We start from the raw sequence: 16,803 nt of genomic DNA, 5'->3' as shown, positions 1-16,803 counted from the left end.
TTATTACCTTGATCAATTCTTTCCCATCTCCACGGACTACATGTCGCCGGCACAAGATCCAATTTAGTCTAATCAAGCACCATGGAAAAAATCCCAACTACAACAATATACATATGTGGTACATTTTGAGAGAATTATAAACATTAACAATTAATTAATTTCCTAAAATTTGGGAATATTTGAACTTGTAATAGGTTATGACGAGCAGCAGAGACCAATGAAAATCAAACCATGGTATGAAATAAGAAATCCACATTTTTTATATGGTTAATACTTTTTTCCACAAATTTCTTCAGGTTTGCTTATGGCAAAACAAAAAAAGGCTGAAGATGAAGGGGAGGACTTATAGAAATTCAGACTATATAAATTCTCACACATAGAACAACCCCACCGTACCAAATATACACAACAGTAAAAGGTATAAATAATTCTCTGAATTAATTAATTGTATCATATTCAAATTTAAGAGCATAAAACCTAAAGCTTTGTATCCTCTGTTCTGTTGTTGTACCCAATAAAGGGCTCAATATCCTTTGTTCTGTTGTTGTACACGACAAAGGGCTCTTCCCCGAAAAAGCCAATGAACTCTAGGAAAGCAAATTCCTTGGATCTCCTCCAAAAATTTCAATAACATCTCGTCACAATGTTTTCACCAGTCTTGTTAAACAATAAAAAGGTCCAAATAAATTGTAAATCAAGAAGAAGCAACTTTGGCGATATTCAATACTAAATATGTGCCTGTTAAAAATGTCAACACCATTGTAAACACGGTAAAAATTATCATTACTCGGCTTAGTTTCTATAGTAAAAATTTCATACTCTTGTTTTGCAACCGTGATATATAAATGTGGATGAAGACGGCACCTGTGGACAAAATCATGGCTACCGAATTAAATATAACAAATGCTTAGAAACCTCTGCTTTTGATTGGTACCCTGGTTTGGACCATAGCCACCATTTTTGTTACTACAAACAGATGCTGAGCAAAGAAGAGATGGAAATGGAATCTTCCCATATCCAGGCTTGACAAAACACTCATCAATTTCATTAGTTCAAAAACTTTATTTTTTATACTAATTAGATTGAGTAGAAGAACAACAAAGACACTTCCCCCAAGTTGGTGCAATATGCTCTAATCACTAATCCTTTTGTTTAAATAAAGTGATTTATCTGTATTCTCTAGCTCTTCTTTCTTATCAAATCAAATTAAATTAGAAAAAAACAAGTGTGAAAATCCAAACACATTACTTTTGAATAGAGATGGCAATTGGTTAGCTTAGGCTTGGACTTGGCTAAACCAAAGCTTGGCCCTATTATTAAAATTGAAAGACTAACTTGAAAAAAGTCTAACAAATTGTATTTCGCATCGAGTCGAGTTGGGCCCAACCCAATTCAGGCTAAAGTCAGGTCAAGCTTTTCTAAAGCCCGCACAGTGTTTTCTCTCTCACTTTAAATATTTTGTTTTATTTTGTCCGATTTTGCTTTACTTTGCCAATTTTACTTTGTTGGTCAATAATGTAAAACCAAATTGCTTTGTTCTAGGATCATTATATGTCCATAATTTTTCATTAAAAAAAAACTAATGTCTTATCCAAATAAAAACACACAATTCCACAACTGAACATTAAAAAAAAATCTATAATTTTTCTCATTTGCATTGCACCTAAAATTACTCTTTTATACATGCATGCAAATATATATATCTTCCATAAAACTAAAAATTCATAATTTTTTTTTTCAATTTAGGGTGGGATCATCAACCCGACCCTAACCTAAATTTTGATTGGGGCTTTATTTTTTGGCCCAAGCCCGTCTTGAATCTTGAAAATTCAGGCAAAAAATCTAAAAAATATGAGTCGAGTCAATCGGGCTAAAATTTGGTTTGAGTCAAATTGTCATCCCTACTTTTAAACATGAATAGAGCTACATAGTTTCAAGGAAAAGGCACATGTGGTCATGAACAACCTTAAAATTTTTGTTGCTACCCATAACTACCCACACATTCAGGATAAGCTTTAAGACCAAGAAATGTTCCTAACATGGACTTGACTGCTAAAGTTCTTATCACAAACCAAATTCTACTGTCTATTGTATAGACATCAAACAATTCGCAGGATTAATGTGGATTTCTATCATCTCTTCTTTCTCATCAAGTCTAATTAAAATTAGAAAAAACAAGCATGAAGGTTTAAACATATTACTTTTGAACATAGACAGAGCTAAATGGTTTCAAGAAAAATGCATTGGTAGTCATGAACAACTTTAAAATTCTTCAAAATAAGCTTTAAGACCAAAAAATGTTTCTAGCATAGACTTACCTGCTTAAGTTCTTATCAGAAACCAATTTCTATTGTCTATATATCAAAGAATTCCAATCATTAATATGGATTTCCACATTGACAGAGCAATACAGTTTCAAAGAAAATGCACCAACAGTCATGAACAACCTCAAAATTCTTTCTACTGCCATAGTTACCTAGACATTTAAGATAAGCTTTAAGACCAAGAAATGTTCCCAAAATAAAATTACTTTCTAAAGTTCTAATCACAAACTAATTTCTATTGTCTACATATCAAACAATTCATGGAATTGAAGAAAACTAAGATCGAAGATTTTGAATCCTCATCTCAGTATCTTGTCATGGGCCGCTCGAATTTTCTAATAAAGGAGGCTAAATTGGCGACTCTAGGTGCACTAAAAGGCAAGTCAAAATGCACTAAGTAACAGCTTGCCTAAATTTTCAAGTATGTCAACCCAAATTCAAGCCAAGTGTGCTAGCTTGGCCCAATTATAGAATGTTCTAATATAATTTAGCACATACTTGTACATGTCTAGAACTTTTTATACTTGTAAATATCTAGATATATTGATAAATTGTGCAAGTTGTATGGAATTATCTAAAACTTGTGAAACCTTCCTACAAATAAGGTATGGCACTTACTATTTTACACATACAACACACTAAGCAACTCAAGTATACTTGTGAGTTCTCAAGCTCTCTTATACATTTTCTTTTGAGTAAAAAAATTCTTTTTGACTACATTGCTCTCTCTTCTCTATAACTTTTGTAATCATCTTTACTTACCTAGTTTGATAAATTTGATAGGTTTACTTATTAACTTTTATGCTAGAAGTAGTCTAAGTATTGTACCGATTGCTGTAGAACATACTCATCTCGTGCTAATATGCCTCCATTTTAGACAATATCCTATACTCCACTTAGTCAATCGGGATTTTATTAGATCTTAAAATAGAACAAACAAAAATTGAATACTCACCGACCACACCTTCCAGCCATTAAAAATCTATACTAGATAAGACATATTTGTTTAGAGTAAACCATGTGGAAGACACAAGTAGGAGAACCTCCGGCCTCAAACGGCTTGCTAGGTTTAGTGTCAAGAATTGCATAACCTCTTATATGACACTTCTCGCGCCAACAATTAACAATTCATGATTAACAAATCAAGATCAGTAAATAGTAAACATAAAAACAAATTTTTAATAAGTCTACATGATCACAATAGAAAAGTAAACTTCAAACAACTCTGAACAAATGAGCAAATTTTCAATAGTCTGTCCAAATTTTCAAGTATGTGAACCCAAATCAAAGCCAAGTGTGCTAGTTTGGCCTGATTCTAGAATTTTTTAATATAATTTAGCACATCTCATCAACTTGTACATATCTAAATTTTTTTACACTTGTAAATATCTAGATATGTTGATAAGATGTGCAAGTTGCATGAAATTATCTAAAATTTGCGAAGCCTTCCTATAAATAAGGCATGACACTTACTATTTTACACATAACAACACACTAAGCAACTCAAGTATACTTGTAAGTTCTCAAGCTCACTTGTACTTTTTCTTTTGGGTAGTAAAATTCGTTTTGGCTAGATTTCTCTCTCTTCTCTAAAGCTCTTTTGTAATCATCTTTACTTACCTAGTTTGAGAAATTTGATAGGTTTACTTAGTAATTTTTATGTTAGAAGTTGTCTAAGTGTTGTACCGATTGTTGCACAACATACTCATCCTGTGATAACTGGCCTCTATTTTAAACCATATCTCATGCTTCACTTAGTCAATAGGGATTTTATTAAATCCCAAAATGGAAAAAAAATATTAAATATTCACCGACCACACTTTCCAGCCATTGGAAAATCTATAGTAGACATGATGTATTTGTTTAGAGTGAACCATGTGGAAGACACAAGTACGGGAACCATCGGCATCAAAGGGTTGACCAGGCTTAGTGTCAAGAAATGCATAACATCTTATCTGACACTTCTCGCGCCAACAATTAACAATTCATGATTAACAAATTAAGATCAGTAAATAGTAAATAAAACAACAAATTTTCAATAAGTCTACATGATCACAATAAAAAAGTAAACTCCAAACAATTCGGCACAAATGAGCAAATAACTTAAAAGACTACATACATACAAAGAATTGAGGTAGAACCTAGCTTGCCAATTAGTTACGAATACTAGCTTTTATGTTATTTATAATTGACCAGAATGAAATAACTCAAATTTGAATAAGTTTATATGGAAATATTTGGGAACGGGTATTAGCATCATGTTTAAACGAGAATATGTCTTTCACTAAGTCTAGATTCAGCAAACCATTTGAATATATTTACAAAATAATAATAATAAACGGAGAAGTTAGATATGAAATTAATAATATGCAGAGAACTTGGTCCTATATATGTAGCTTTAGACTATAAAATAAAAAAAGGAAAGTTTGTCAAACTAACTAGAAATTTAGACAATAATAGATCAAAATTGAGCCTTAAATTGATATGAACCTGAATAGAAAATACAATTTTATTAATAAAAGTTCTCAAAATCATTTTCACATCTATCAATCAACAACATGCCATCGTTGACGCAAATATCGGTGTAATCCTCATGAAGTCGTATTTAGGGCAACCAAACTAGATAATAATAAAAAAAATAGCAAATAAATAGTCTAATAATAATAATATAAAACAAAAATACATAAAATTAAGAACATACCGGAATTTGATGCTTCGTGTCTTTTGATTAGGCATCACCTATTGGTTGAATGCGGTGTAACTCAACGAGAATACCCAGATGTTGAGGGCACTCTTGGTTGTTTCTAGCAACTATGAGTCTTTGATAGAATTTGTAGTAAAGAGTGTTTAAGAGATGAGAAAGTGAAAAGCAAAATGAAAGAAAACATAGAGAATTTAGAGAAGTTTGCTACGTAATCTGGAAAACTTAAAACCAACTATTTAGACTATAAGTATATGTATACATGTATTGGATAGCTATCTAAATTGTTACAATTGTAAAATATGTAAAGCTAAATCTAACTAATTACCAAGTAGGCTGTAATCATGTAATGAATGTGCTGAGTTTTGTGGAGGGATACAGATTTTTCTTCATTCCAACTAAGGATACCCACCGAAAGGACTTCAACCCCCGTAGCATCCAGCTTGGTGCTTAGAAAGCAGTCCGACAGCACATATTTGCCCAACATTTGTCTTTGTCTTCAATGATTAAGTGAAATTGTATGCTCAAAATTGGAATATCTAATTCCGGTGAAGCATTGACTTCAACTAGTTGAATCAGTCAGACTATTAAGATGCCTGGGCAAGCTTAGGATTGAGTCATTTACCTTGTTTGCAAGGGCAAAAGAACGGGCACTGTAGGCTGACAGTTTGACACAACTTTCTGAAATCAGAATCTTGCAGACAAAACTCAAAAGGAGGGCAGCAAAGCTGATAGGAAGAAGTGAAGGGGACGCAGTAGCATGGGTAAAATCTTGGCACATTAGAAATATAGAATTCACCAGAATAAAAGCAATAATATATGAATGTGATATTATTTATCATTCACCCACACTCAAAATCGGAGTAGAAAAAGGGAAACCGCAAATATACACCATCTTAAAGGACTGTATCATATGTAATAAAACAAATATGCAATTGCAACAACATGAATACGACAGAATGTTAGAACGTGCAAATCTGAATACTATTGCATTTAGGGGAAAAATGGACAAGCTTTTATTATCTCAGTTCTCACACAAATGTGAAGTTACCGATTTACTAGTATCTCTTTCCGTATTTTGCACCATATCATTGTACAGACTACAGAATTTACAGTTGAAAAATTCCCCCGAAAAACATTTGGAACTCAATGGTTGCACGACATTGAATCTACAAAATAGAGTTATAGCAGCATTGGAGTGAAGTGTTCATTTGATGAGAAGTTCCTATTACACATTTTGTTCAAGAAGCTACATTGCTTAATCAGTTTCATTTTTCACAAGAAAACCCGAATAATGGTGTTGAATGATATAGAGTCTGGAAAACGTCCCTACTTTTCCATTTGGACAAGCAACATGTCAGTCTCCATTATCATCTCTTTCTTGCAGATGCCATTGATCAGAATGTTAAATGTTACAACATCAGGAACCAAATATTTCTCTGAGAGTTTATCTAACTTCTTTCTAGCTTCCAATCTGCCCACTCTACACAACCCATCAATGACTACACTGTAAACCTCAATATTTAGCTCTTTCTTGTCCCTTTCAAGGGACTGGAGCAGAGCAATTGCCTCTTCAACGTGGCCATTTTTGAAAATCCCATCTATCAAAGCTGAATATGTGAATAAATTCGGAGATAGACAGCTGCAGGCATCCATTGAACAGCTTTTGTGCTTCTGCTACTCACCCAACTTGACGAAGCTCTGTTATAAGTAGGTTGTAACCAACTTTATCAGGCTTCAATCCCTTATGAAGCATTTCTTGAAAGAGGCTAATAGCTTTTTCAGTCTTCAAACTCTTGCAGTAGCAATTAATCATTACATTGTAGGTAAAACCATCGAGCTCAAGTCCCTTCATCTACAATCGACTCTAACAGTTTTCCAGCATCAGGTGACCAACCGATTCTTAAACCATTGATGAGTCATGAGTGAATAATAAGTTCAATAAGTTAGGCTCCCTCCTGGGCTTAATAATCAAACTGAAAATCTTCCTTGCTTCTCCCAATTTTCCCTCCTCGCATAAGCAGTCTATCAATATTGTGAACGTTACTATTTTCCCTCCTCCCAATTTTCTCAACATTCGATTAAAAATTCTATTTGCCTCCTTGCAAAATCCCATTCGACAAAAACCATGAATCAGTGAGTTGTAATTGACTAATTCAGCGGAAATCCCTCGAGCAACCATTTTATCAGAATACTCAACAGCTTCCTTCAATCTATTAAAGCTACACAACCTGTTAATCAACGAACTGTAAACAATGACATCGGGGCAAATACCATTTCCTATAATTTGTTTGAACATTTTTATTGCGTCATCAACAGACCCATCTTTACAAAGACCATCAATAAGTAACCACATTGGTCTCACAAATCATCCTCCTATGCAAATTAATAGCAGAATCAATCTCGCGAATTTTGCACAATCCATTAATGAGAATCCCATAGACATTAACATTACCTTCAAAACCTGACTCAGTCAATTTATCAAACAACTCAACCGCATCAAACAATTTACCATCCAAACACAAAGCCTCAAGCAGAGTACTCATAGTAATTAAATCAGGCTTAAAACCCCTCTTTATGATCTCACCCGGTGCACAAATACTTATACAAGGGAACTACTTATTGCATAACATCTAGGAAGTCCAAAATGATAAACGTGTGACATAAAGATACACTGTGCAACAACAACATTAACATTTGCATTAACTCTAAAATCAGAGGAAACACAAATACATATTTCTAAAACTACCAAAAATTAATAATAATGTGCATATCTCTCAAAGTTTATCCATCTTCTTCTTCTTCTCCTCAATCATGTACTTGTGAACTCTCTCAGCTTTATTTTTCATCTCCTTTATCATCTCCTCTGTCGTATTAAGGATCTGCTTCCGCAAATAAACCTCCACATAATCAAACCACTCCCCCAGTGTCATCTTCGCCAAATCCACCTTCTGCTCTTGAACCCCATTGTCCACTGTATCATCAACCTTATCACGAGTTTCTTTAGCATCTCCCTCTTTGGCCACTTCCTCTGATTTCAAGTTTTCGTTACCATCAGCTTGAACTTCACAAGTCTTGGATACTTCCTCTGGAACCAGACGTTCCTTCCCTTCAGTTTCAACTTCACTACTCTGCGGTGGCATTTCCTGTAATTTCTTCTTCCTTCCTCTACCTTTTCGAGTAATTTTACTCTCAGTCGCCGCCATCTCTCCACGATCACATCCCAAATTCAATGCGTTCATCCGGCTCCGAGTGACTCTCACACCAGCAGTCAGGGTCACATACGTCTTTTCCTTACCATCAACTTGAACTTGACACTTCTTCGATGTTTCCTTACCTGGTCTAAAATTTTCTTTACAATAAACTTGAACTCCAAGTACTTCAAGAGGTTCCAAATTCTCTTCACTCTCAATTTTAACTTTGCCGCCATCCAGTGGAATTTCCTGTAAATCTTTGCTCCTTTCCCTACCCTTTTTGGTAATTTTACTCTGATCTTCAATCTGTCCACCTTCTAATCCCAAAGTCTCGACGGGTTCCGCCTCCGCCTTCGTACGACCCCTAGTCGCCCTCACACTGGAAGTCCCGGGCACATTCGCTTGACGCTTTGGATTCCTCTTAGGCTTCGCGACCGACTCATCCTGGCTGTCCATCGTGATCATCTGGACCGAGATGGTGGTGCAATCTCCGAGTTTGATGGTGTCGTTTTCGCGGAGATCGAAGGGGGTGTTGGGTGGAAGCGTCGTAGAGTTAAGAAAGGTGCCGTTGCAGGAATCCAGGTCTCGGATGGTCCATTTACCGGACACGGATTCGATAATGAGGTGCTTAGACGAGATGCCTTCGTCCTTGATGGTGACATCATTGCCGCGCACGATTCGGCCGATTCGGATTTTGGATCCGGGTTTGAATTCTATGGTTTCGCCCGAGCGTGGGCCCCGGACCATGATCAGCTTCATAGCCGGTGGCTCCATGAATGTTGTTCTTTCTCCAATCAAATGTGTGATTGAGATGGAGATCGGAATACACACATTGAAATTTTTGAATTTTGGACAGGCGGTAGAGGGATCCCTATTCCCTTTCGGTTCGTTTCAATTTTCTAAATCCCCACGCGGGGCGCGTGGCAGTGATTCATTAGTCCGCTCTCAACGTTCATGGGCCTTGTATTTTGTGGGCTCAGCCCATTGAAAGGCGAAATCAGCCCGATTTCTTTTTATACCAAGCCCTTTATTATAAGAAAACAGAAATGCCGCGATTTGAAAAGAAACAAAATGTCATTACTGTCAAAATTTTGGAATTGAGAATTAGAGTGTAATAACTTACTTATAAAATGGTGTAAGGCTATTTGAACTCAATTTTTTGTTCTTTAAATTCTTTTTCTTTATACACCCATCACTACAATTGAAAACATCTATTTTTACTCAACAAACCCTCACATATTCCAAAACTAACCTTTCTTCGTTCATCTTCTTCTCTCATGCATTTGCTTCCAAAAAATACTTCCACACAAGTATAAACGAAATATGAAATTGTAGCAACCAGCAAGAATTTTGCCCAAAATTCTAATACTTTTGGAGTGGGGAGAAAAAAAATTATCTTCATAATCTAACCTAAAAAATAATAAATATAGCAAATATCTTCCAAAATACAAGAATTGATAGAAGTTATAATGGTAACTATTTTGATACTTTTTTTTCACCCCAACAAGAAAGTTAATGAGTTAATCAATGGAAAATATTTTTAAAATATGAAATTGGTGCCTTGAAAAATATTGGTTGACCTGCAAATATTTTGGATCGGAAAGGAATGGTAGTTCATAATTGTTTTCTGGAAAAAAAAAACCAATTTTCTTATGGTAACCAAGAGATTATTTTTAATTTCGATAGCATCTATAACTGAATTAGCTATTAATATATTATATAATTTCATGGAATAGCATTTTTCTACCTTAACCAAAATTAATTTAATGAGAAAATATACACAAAGTCGGATGCAAGAGAGATAAGAAATTAAAAGAGGATGGTTTCACTTTCATAATTACATATGAAGATATTTTTGTGATATAAAATTTTATTATAAAATGAATGTACGGAATATAAATATGGGTGTAAATAGCCTCACTCTATAAAATAATAAACACCGAGTTGTGTGACATGTGGTTGCAATGGGGAGTTACTTAAAGTCACAAGTATAATAGAGTTTCCCAACTCCATAGCTAGTCTATAAGGTTGGATAAACCAAAATCTGAAGTCTTTCCCGCAACACAATCCATTGATTTTTCTTAAAAGATTTTTATATCCTTCTCTACAGCATTAATGGACAAGAATCATAGCCAAATCCTAATAGTCAAAATATAAGAAAAACTCTAGTGGGTCAAACAAAAGTGTCAGAGTCGATGTCCACGTTCTATGTGTTCAAGAAAAATGTTTAGTTTTACGTTTCATATTTTCTTTGATACAAAGGACAAATGCACATTGTATTATACAAATCATTATGCACATTGTACTGGACAAGGTACAAATATTAACTCTTTCTCTCTATCTATACCTGGCCATAAAGAGTGAATCATGGTAAGCTCTGCTTATCATAAACTTATGTGTTAAATTAAGTTCTTTTGACGCTGCTTCCACTGCCTCAATTATTGATTTCTCAGAAAGAGCTGGTGGATCCTGATTTACGATTTTGAATTCAGATAGAGTGACCGCACGATTTTTAGCAATTGTAATTGCAGACTGATGGATTTTTTCAATCACACTATTTCTTCGCTTTTCATCAATGTCTCGTGTGTCTGCCGAAACACAGATAATAGAAAACTCAATAAATAACATAGAAAAACTTCAGAAATCAACTGGAATTAAATCAAACTTTGGGAGAAGAAGAATGCCAATAACATGATTTAAACAAACTTCAGGAACTTAATACTCGTCTCATGCAAAGTATTTATGTTATAAAATTGTTGGCCAGTTTTCCAATAAGACTTCAACAACTGATTGGAACCATACCAATTTCTAAGTGTGACTTGCTTGGTATGCTGTTGATTGCACCAGGATGCAGCTCCAGAATACCTTAGGAAACAGGATATATTGAGTCACATCATAGTTCTAAGAAAGAAAGATAGCCAACTCGAAGTTAGATATAATCTAATGCAAGATGGATTTAAACAATAAGTACCAAAAAATTCTACGTTTAGGCATTCAGGAAGATGACTTACCGACTGTACCAACGGTATCAATGGATCCAGATTCTAGAACATGTTTCTCGACAGCTAGCGCTAGTTCTGCAGCAGCCAGACCAGCATCGTTCCTGCTCATTACATGTAAAACGTCGTGAATCTTGTTGACTGAATAAGCATAATAAAAGAATCATAATGATGAATATACCAAATTGATGAAAGATATGTAAATTTAACTGCATACAGGCAGACAGCAGTTACCTATTCGGCATCAAGACAGCACCCGCGTGCCCTCCATTGCCTTCAAAATCTACTTTCATACTTGCAGGAGCTGCAATCGCAGTCACTATACCAATTGATGTACCTGATTTGAAGTATAAAGTGGATTAATAACCATCAATAAATTGAGATCATAAGGATAAAATAAGCAGTAAAAAATGACAAACCTTCCTCTTCCAGAATGGGTCCCTGCTCTATATGCAATTCAACAAAAGCAGAGTAACTTCCTTTCTTCAAAAACACACTGGATAGGTCATTGTGCTCTTTTGCGTATCCAGCAGATCTTGCACCATCTAAAAAGGATATATTTTGACCATCAACTGTTGATGTCAGATCTTTTGCAAGTGACTCAATTCCTGCCAATAAGCGACTGCACAAAAAAAATAAATGCACGAACTCATACTATAGTATAAGATTTCCAAACCCATATACCATCCACCATGCCAAGACATAACCTGTTGAAGTTTAATGTACAGTGGAAGTGGTTGCTATAAAGTTTGCAAAGGTAAGTAAAAGGAAACTCCAGAGGAAAAGTATCTTTTCTTCTTTTTGTATGGACAAAAATTAAGAAAGGAAAGCAACCAAATAAACCCAAGTGCATGTATTGAGTTATGAAGTTTTAACCATTTACAAGTGGCTAACCTTCCCAAACAACTGATCCCATAGCGTGTGGGCTCCTCTGAGGTGAACATGATAACCTCCAGTGACCTTCTAGGCTTGAATCCAGATCTGTTAAAGACCCAGTCAACATAGCATAGACCAAAAACTGTGGCTACTACACAATACCTTTATCTGAAAAAAACTATGACATGATGAGAAAGAAATTGCATCCATGCTATTCAGTTCAAAACAATCTTATTAGCTGGAAACCAAAAGCATAAACAATACCCTAGACTGGAAAACTGAGAGAACATAACAATGTTTATTATAACTGTATCTCCAAGACACGGCTTTAAGAGGGTGTCTTTGGATATAGTTTGAGATAAGTGTTTCAAATCTCTTCTTTGATAGCTTGAGCAAGGAATATCTGAATATGTCCTGATTCAATTTTGACATTATCTAACTACAGTACAGGTGATCTAACTAAAGGCACTCAACATCTAAAAGTTTATCCATTCATGAATAAAGTTATGTATGTTGATTGAACTTATTGCCATCAATTTGCAAAAAAAGAAATTTTCAGTGCTAATCTAGAATGCTAATCAACCCAGAAAGCAAACATAAGTGGCAATTTATAACCACATATTTCAGATTCATCAGACGCTACCAATAAAATCAACCAATACCTTTTTAGCACATTAATGGCTTCTATTGCACCTAGCACACCAACAACACCATCATACTTCCCAGAGTACGGAATGGCATCAATGTGAGAACCTGTTGCAACTGGAGCAAGCACTGCTTCATTGCCAATCTTGCATAAGGGAAACAGGGGTGGGGGCATGGTCAAAGACATTTGAGGATACACAACAGAAATTGCGAAACATTTGTCTCAGAGAAATGAAGAAAAAAGGTGGTATTGTGAGCTTTGATACTCCAAACTATTACTGCCAAAAAAAAAAAAAATCCCTTCAAGGAATGCAGACATCCTTGAAAGAAACTTCACTACTCTAACAAAAAGGCCAAAAATTTGGAAAATGACAGGAAAAGAGAACACCAATTGTCAACTAGATTACCCTTTGTGAAAAACACAATACCATATGGAGAGTGCACTTCAAGTTGCTGTGAGAATTATGGCATTTTCTCAAAAAATGCAGTACACCACACTCTATACTCATAATATGATTTTCTTTTTCCATTTTGATGACATGTCAATCTGAACACAGTTACAGGAACTGAAACTCTAAGTGAGAATAAATGAAACCAAGAACTTCCATCCATGCGAACTAACACAGGTTAGGGCAATCTTGAGTTCAATTGGGTTCATTTAGAGAGCATGAGTATGGCAAAAAATTCATGATAACCAAACTCCTCTGAAGGAAGATGAAATCTCACCATCTACCAAATATGTTACCAACTGCATCCTCCCTAACAGAGAGACCTGAAAGCCCCATCAAGTTCTTGATGTAGCTGCATTAAAATATTGCAAACAGACAGCATAAATCCTTAATTTAGGTGAGCAATTGGGGGAAAAAAAAAATTCAGAAAGCAATGGCATATAAAGAGTTAACTAGATAATCCTCTACACATAATAAAATTTTCAAATATGATTGAATATATACTGTAAGGCTTTAATAGTATGTTCTCAACACATGAGCTTAAATAGCATTGTAAGTTAATAACTACTTAGAATGGCCGGAAATATTAGACAACTGCTGCTGGATTAGAAGCAAGAGTAATGTCCTGTATATATCCTTCTAGACATGAGGGGGCCACTGATAAAGCATGCAAAGGGAATAAATATCTCTTGACAAACAATCAGATAAAGCATCACATACAGAATTCTCCAAGGCCTAACCTGAATAATTCATTCGAAAACACTGATAACTCGGTAAAATAGGCCTATTCATGTTGTAAAATAAATGATTACCTTTAAGGACTACAAGAAACAACCCCATCAGATGAAATATTATAAAGGATTCGATATACGAATAATTAATGAAAAAACAATATAAAAACTGTAACTTTCTATTAAGATTTGCAGACAATTAGAACATGCACAAGAACTGTAACTTCTTAAATAGTTACCTGCGTGCCAATACATCATTCTCAGTGTACAAGACCCTAGTAACTGATGGGGCAGGAGTGTCCGAGAAAGTTGACAGTTCATCGATCTAGCCCAAAAAAAAAAAAAAAAAAAGAAAAGAAGCCAAAACCACACGCATTAAAAATATATATATTGTAATAAGAAAATAAAAAACCCACATTATTTTACTCGTCCATAATGCTATAGATTTTCTCAGTACCCGTTTTTGGAGAGTTTCAGCATCAACTGAGAGTGAAGAAGCCAAGTTTGTAACAAATGAGTTTGATTCATGAATTGGGTACCCTGAGAAAGCCTCCATAGTTCTGATTGTTGGGTCTTCATTTGCTTTAGCGTAGATTGCAGAAATGGAACAGAAGATTACGAGAACCAGAAGAAGATGATACAGTGAGTGAGAGTTGCAGAACCGCAAAGACATTTTTTTTTTGGCTGGGCTTGTTCTTGTGGATGATGATGCTATGATTAGCTTACTGCTGCTACTATGTTAGTGTTATTATGCTTGTGCGTTTGGTGCTACACGTGGCTTTCAAACTGGGACTCTGACACGTGTTCTCTTTTTTTTTTGGGGGCCACTTTTGTGTGATATCACATTTCAAGTTTCTTTAATTATTTAATGAATTGAATAATAAATCTATCCAAAAAAAAATTCGTCCCAGCACAAACATGAATTAAAAAAAGAAATATCTTGATTGATTTATAACCAACTAGGCTATTCCATTCGAGCTTCAAAAGATATAACTTTGATTTCCATTTTTATTTTCTTTCTACTGTAAAAAGAAAATCACATTAAAATTCAACGTAACATTGAAAAAGATTAATAATTTAGTAAAAAATTTATATATTTTTTTAAATATTAGAGTCTTTGTCCTTTTTTTTTTTAAATATAATACCCTCCAACAAAGTAAGTCACTTCTCATTATATTTATTTTATTTTTTAAAAATATTATAATGGTTGTTGTGTTAAAAATAATTCCATCTTTATAGAATAGATGGTGTAATTTTTTTCTTTATAAGAAAGTAAATATTTCCATTAATCACAACCCCATTACACTTGAAACCTCTGCTAGTATTATTTCTAATCAGGTAGTAGGGTATTTCCTCTTAAGGCTAATTTGACCAAAGAATGGACACAAGCATTAACATATTTCACTTTAACATTTTTTAAAAAAATTCATTGTTTTTTAATGTGTGAAATTATCCAATAGATTCGATGAAAAACCATTACTTAATCCCATTAATTAGGGGACAGCCTTAACAAAATTTAGGTCTTGATTTGAAATATTGTGTAATACGCCTATGTGTTTAATTAATAAAATGTTAATAATTTATACTTTTATCTTTAAAAAAATAATTATTCATTTTCAATTTTCATAGACATGGTCATATCCTACTATTTATGTATAGGATCTATATAAATATGTGCGAAAAGTCCAAATTCCAAAACACGCAACTCGAAAAGGCGGGAAGATTTCTGCACTCGCACTTGGGGCTTCTCGAGGAAGGAGGTCAGAAAAAATGGAGACGAGACATACATGTCTAAAGCTGGAGATTCCCGACGCCACGGATCCCATTTTCGCCAAAGGCACGTGGTTTCAAACTCACTTCGATCTCTCCATCACCGACGGTCTCAACGCTTGGCTCTGCAACGGTATTATAAGTTAAAACCTGTAACAAATTTAAATTTAAATTTGTCATTTTTCTTTTTGGGTGTGTCTCAAAGCAACAGCGTTTTCGTCTTTTCGACAGCGTCTGAGGAGCAGGTGAAAGATAGGGCGGCGCAGTGGGACCAGCCGGTGACCGAGTACATCAAATTGGCCGAGCGCTATTTAGGGTTTCAGCAGCCTGGTTCTGTTTACGGTTTTACTGATGCTGCTGATGGATGTAAAAGAGTAAGTTTTTGTTATTATATTTTAAAATTTACGTTAGTTTATCGAAATTGAAATTGGAAAAAGGTGAAGTTTAAAATTATGTGGGTATGTCTGTGATTGTGATGTATTGCAGTTGTCATGGACATTTGAGAAGGAGGGGACTAAGCTTGAATGGCGGTGGAAATTCGGACCGGCACCTAATAGCAAGAAGGTTACTGCAGGAATTTTGGACTTTCTTATGGATGCAAACATTAGACTCAGTGTAAGATTCTTTTGCTTTTTTGTTGGCTGAAATTTTGAAGATTGTTAGTTGAAACAATTTTACTTTATTAGTGTGTATGTAATGTTCGTTAGATTTCAATGACTTGGTGCATATTGTAAGTAATGTTTGAAGGGCAGTGAAAGAAAAGACTTGGGATCTGTCCATACTGGGTTCGTTTATATTCAATGGAAGGGATTTATTTCTCTTGATGTTTGATTCAAAACTATCAATGGTTGTACATTGACTTGGTTCTTTGTATTTTGTTTCATGAGGACAATGCTAAATATAATTTCCATGATAGACATTTATATCTTTAGAAGTTCACTTTCTCTGTAGGTGGTCCAGACTTTAGGTTGGAAGAGCGAGTAGTGGTTACAAGGAATGTAATTCAAACATGCTGATTAACTTCAACTTTTGTTTCTTATCAGTGACGAATTGCTGCTCCATGGTCTGTTGGCTGTCCTAGTGGTTGTTAGAATCATCTATAATGATTTTTATT

At 34.7% G+C, this 16,803-nt stretch overlaps 4 protein-coding genes across 5 annotated transcripts in view; 1 reads left to right on the top strand and 3 right to left on the bottom strand.

Moving 5' to 3' along the window:
• Positions 1-6,354: 6,354 nt before the first annotated feature.
• Positions 6,355-7,571, bottom strand: LOC107178441 (pentatricopeptide repeat-containing protein At3g22470, mitochondrial-like). The gene is made up of 4 exons (XM_052444217.1): positions 7,481-7,571; positions 7,124-7,305; positions 6,711-6,880; positions 6,355-6,667 (listed from the first exon to the last, which is right to left on the bottom strand). Exons 1-4 carry the CDS (start codon positions 7,569-7,571, stop codon positions 6,355-6,357), a joined length of 756 nt encoding a protein of 251 aa, XP_052300177.1.
• A 231-nt stretch (positions 7,572-7,802) lies between these two features.
• LOC102622206 (FHA domain-containing protein At4g14490-like) lies at positions 7,803-8,993 on the bottom strand. Its single transcript, XM_052444214.1, has one exon. It carries the CDS (start codon positions 8,991-8,993, stop codon positions 7,803-7,805), a length of 1,191 nt encoding a protein of 396 aa, XP_052300174.1.
• A 1,399-nt stretch (positions 8,994-10,392) lies between these two features.
• On the bottom strand, positions 10,393-14,645 carry LOC127901109 (ureidoglycolate hydrolase-like). Its single transcript, XM_052437293.1, has 11 exons — positions 14,377-14,645; positions 14,159-14,244; positions 13,466-13,540; position 13,147; positions 12,757-12,884; positions 12,113-12,199; positions 11,638-11,840; positions 11,453-11,555; positions 11,231-11,322; positions 11,022-11,084; positions 10,393-10,807 (listed from the first exon to the last, which is right to left on the bottom strand). Exons 1-11 carry the CDS (start codon positions 14,590-14,592, stop codon positions 10,557-10,559), a joined length of 1,305 nt encoding a protein of 434 aa, XP_052293253.1. The 5' UTR covers positions 14,593-14,645; the 3' UTR covers positions 10,393-10,556.
• Positions 14,646-15,605: 960 nt separating this feature from the next.
• LOC102621916 (DNA repair protein XRCC4) overlaps positions 15,606-16,803 on the top strand; it is a 30,240-nt gene continuing 29,042 nt past the window's right edge. The window contains exons 1-3 of one of the 2 annotated variants that reach the window (XM_052437290.1): positions 15,606-15,822; positions 15,921-16,063; positions 16,176-16,253. In XM_052437290.1, the coding sequence (XP_052293250.1) occupies positions 15,690-15,822; positions 15,921-16,063; positions 16,176-16,253 (354 nt within the window). In that variant the 5' untranslated portion in view covers positions 15,606-15,689. The remainder of the gene's footprint in view (positions 15,823-15,920; positions 16,064-16,175; positions 16,254-16,803) is intronic. The other variant, XM_015533660.3, reaches the window with a different exon arrangement.

This window comes from Citrus sinensis, chromosome 1 (genome assembly GCF_022201045.2).
Source record: "Citrus sinensis cultivar Valencia sweet orange chromosome 1, DVS_A1.0, whole genome shotgun sequence".
Lineage (NCBI taxonomy): Eukaryota > Viridiplantae > Streptophyta > Magnoliopsida > Sapindales > Rutaceae > Citrus > Citrus sinensis.
Note: the sequence above shows the minus strand (reverse complement) of the source record. Positions and strands in the feature narration are given on the sequence as shown.

Coding starts and splice junctions, on each gene's coding strand:
- LOC127901109 (XM_052437293.1), bottom strand. CDS start 14,592: ATGTCTTTGCGGTTCTGCAACTCTCACTCACTGTATCATCTTCTTCTG. Junction 12,200..12,756: donor GCCATTAATGTGCTAAAAAG/GTATTGGTTGAT, acceptor GGTCTTTAACAG/ATCTGGATTCAAGCCTAGAA. Junction 11,556..11,637: donor ACCCATTCTGGAAGAGGAAG/GTTTGTCATTTT, acceptor ACTTCAAATCAG/GTACATCAATTGGTATAGTG.
- LOC102622206 (XM_052444214.1), bottom strand. CDS start 8,993: ATGGAGCCACCGGCTATGAAGCTGATCATGGTCCGGGGCCCACGCTCG.
- LOC107178441 (XM_052444217.1), bottom strand. CDS start 7,571: ATGAGTACTCTGCTTGAGGCTTTGTGTTTGGATGGTAAATTGTTTGAT. Junction 7,306..7,480: donor GACTGAGTCAGGTTTTGAAG/GTAATGTTAATG, acceptor AACAAATTATAG/GAAATGGTATTTGCCCCGAT. Junction 6,668..6,710: donor ACAGAGCTTCGTCAAGTTGG/GTGAGTAGCAGA, acceptor GGATGCCTGCAG/CTGTCTATCTCCGAATTTAT.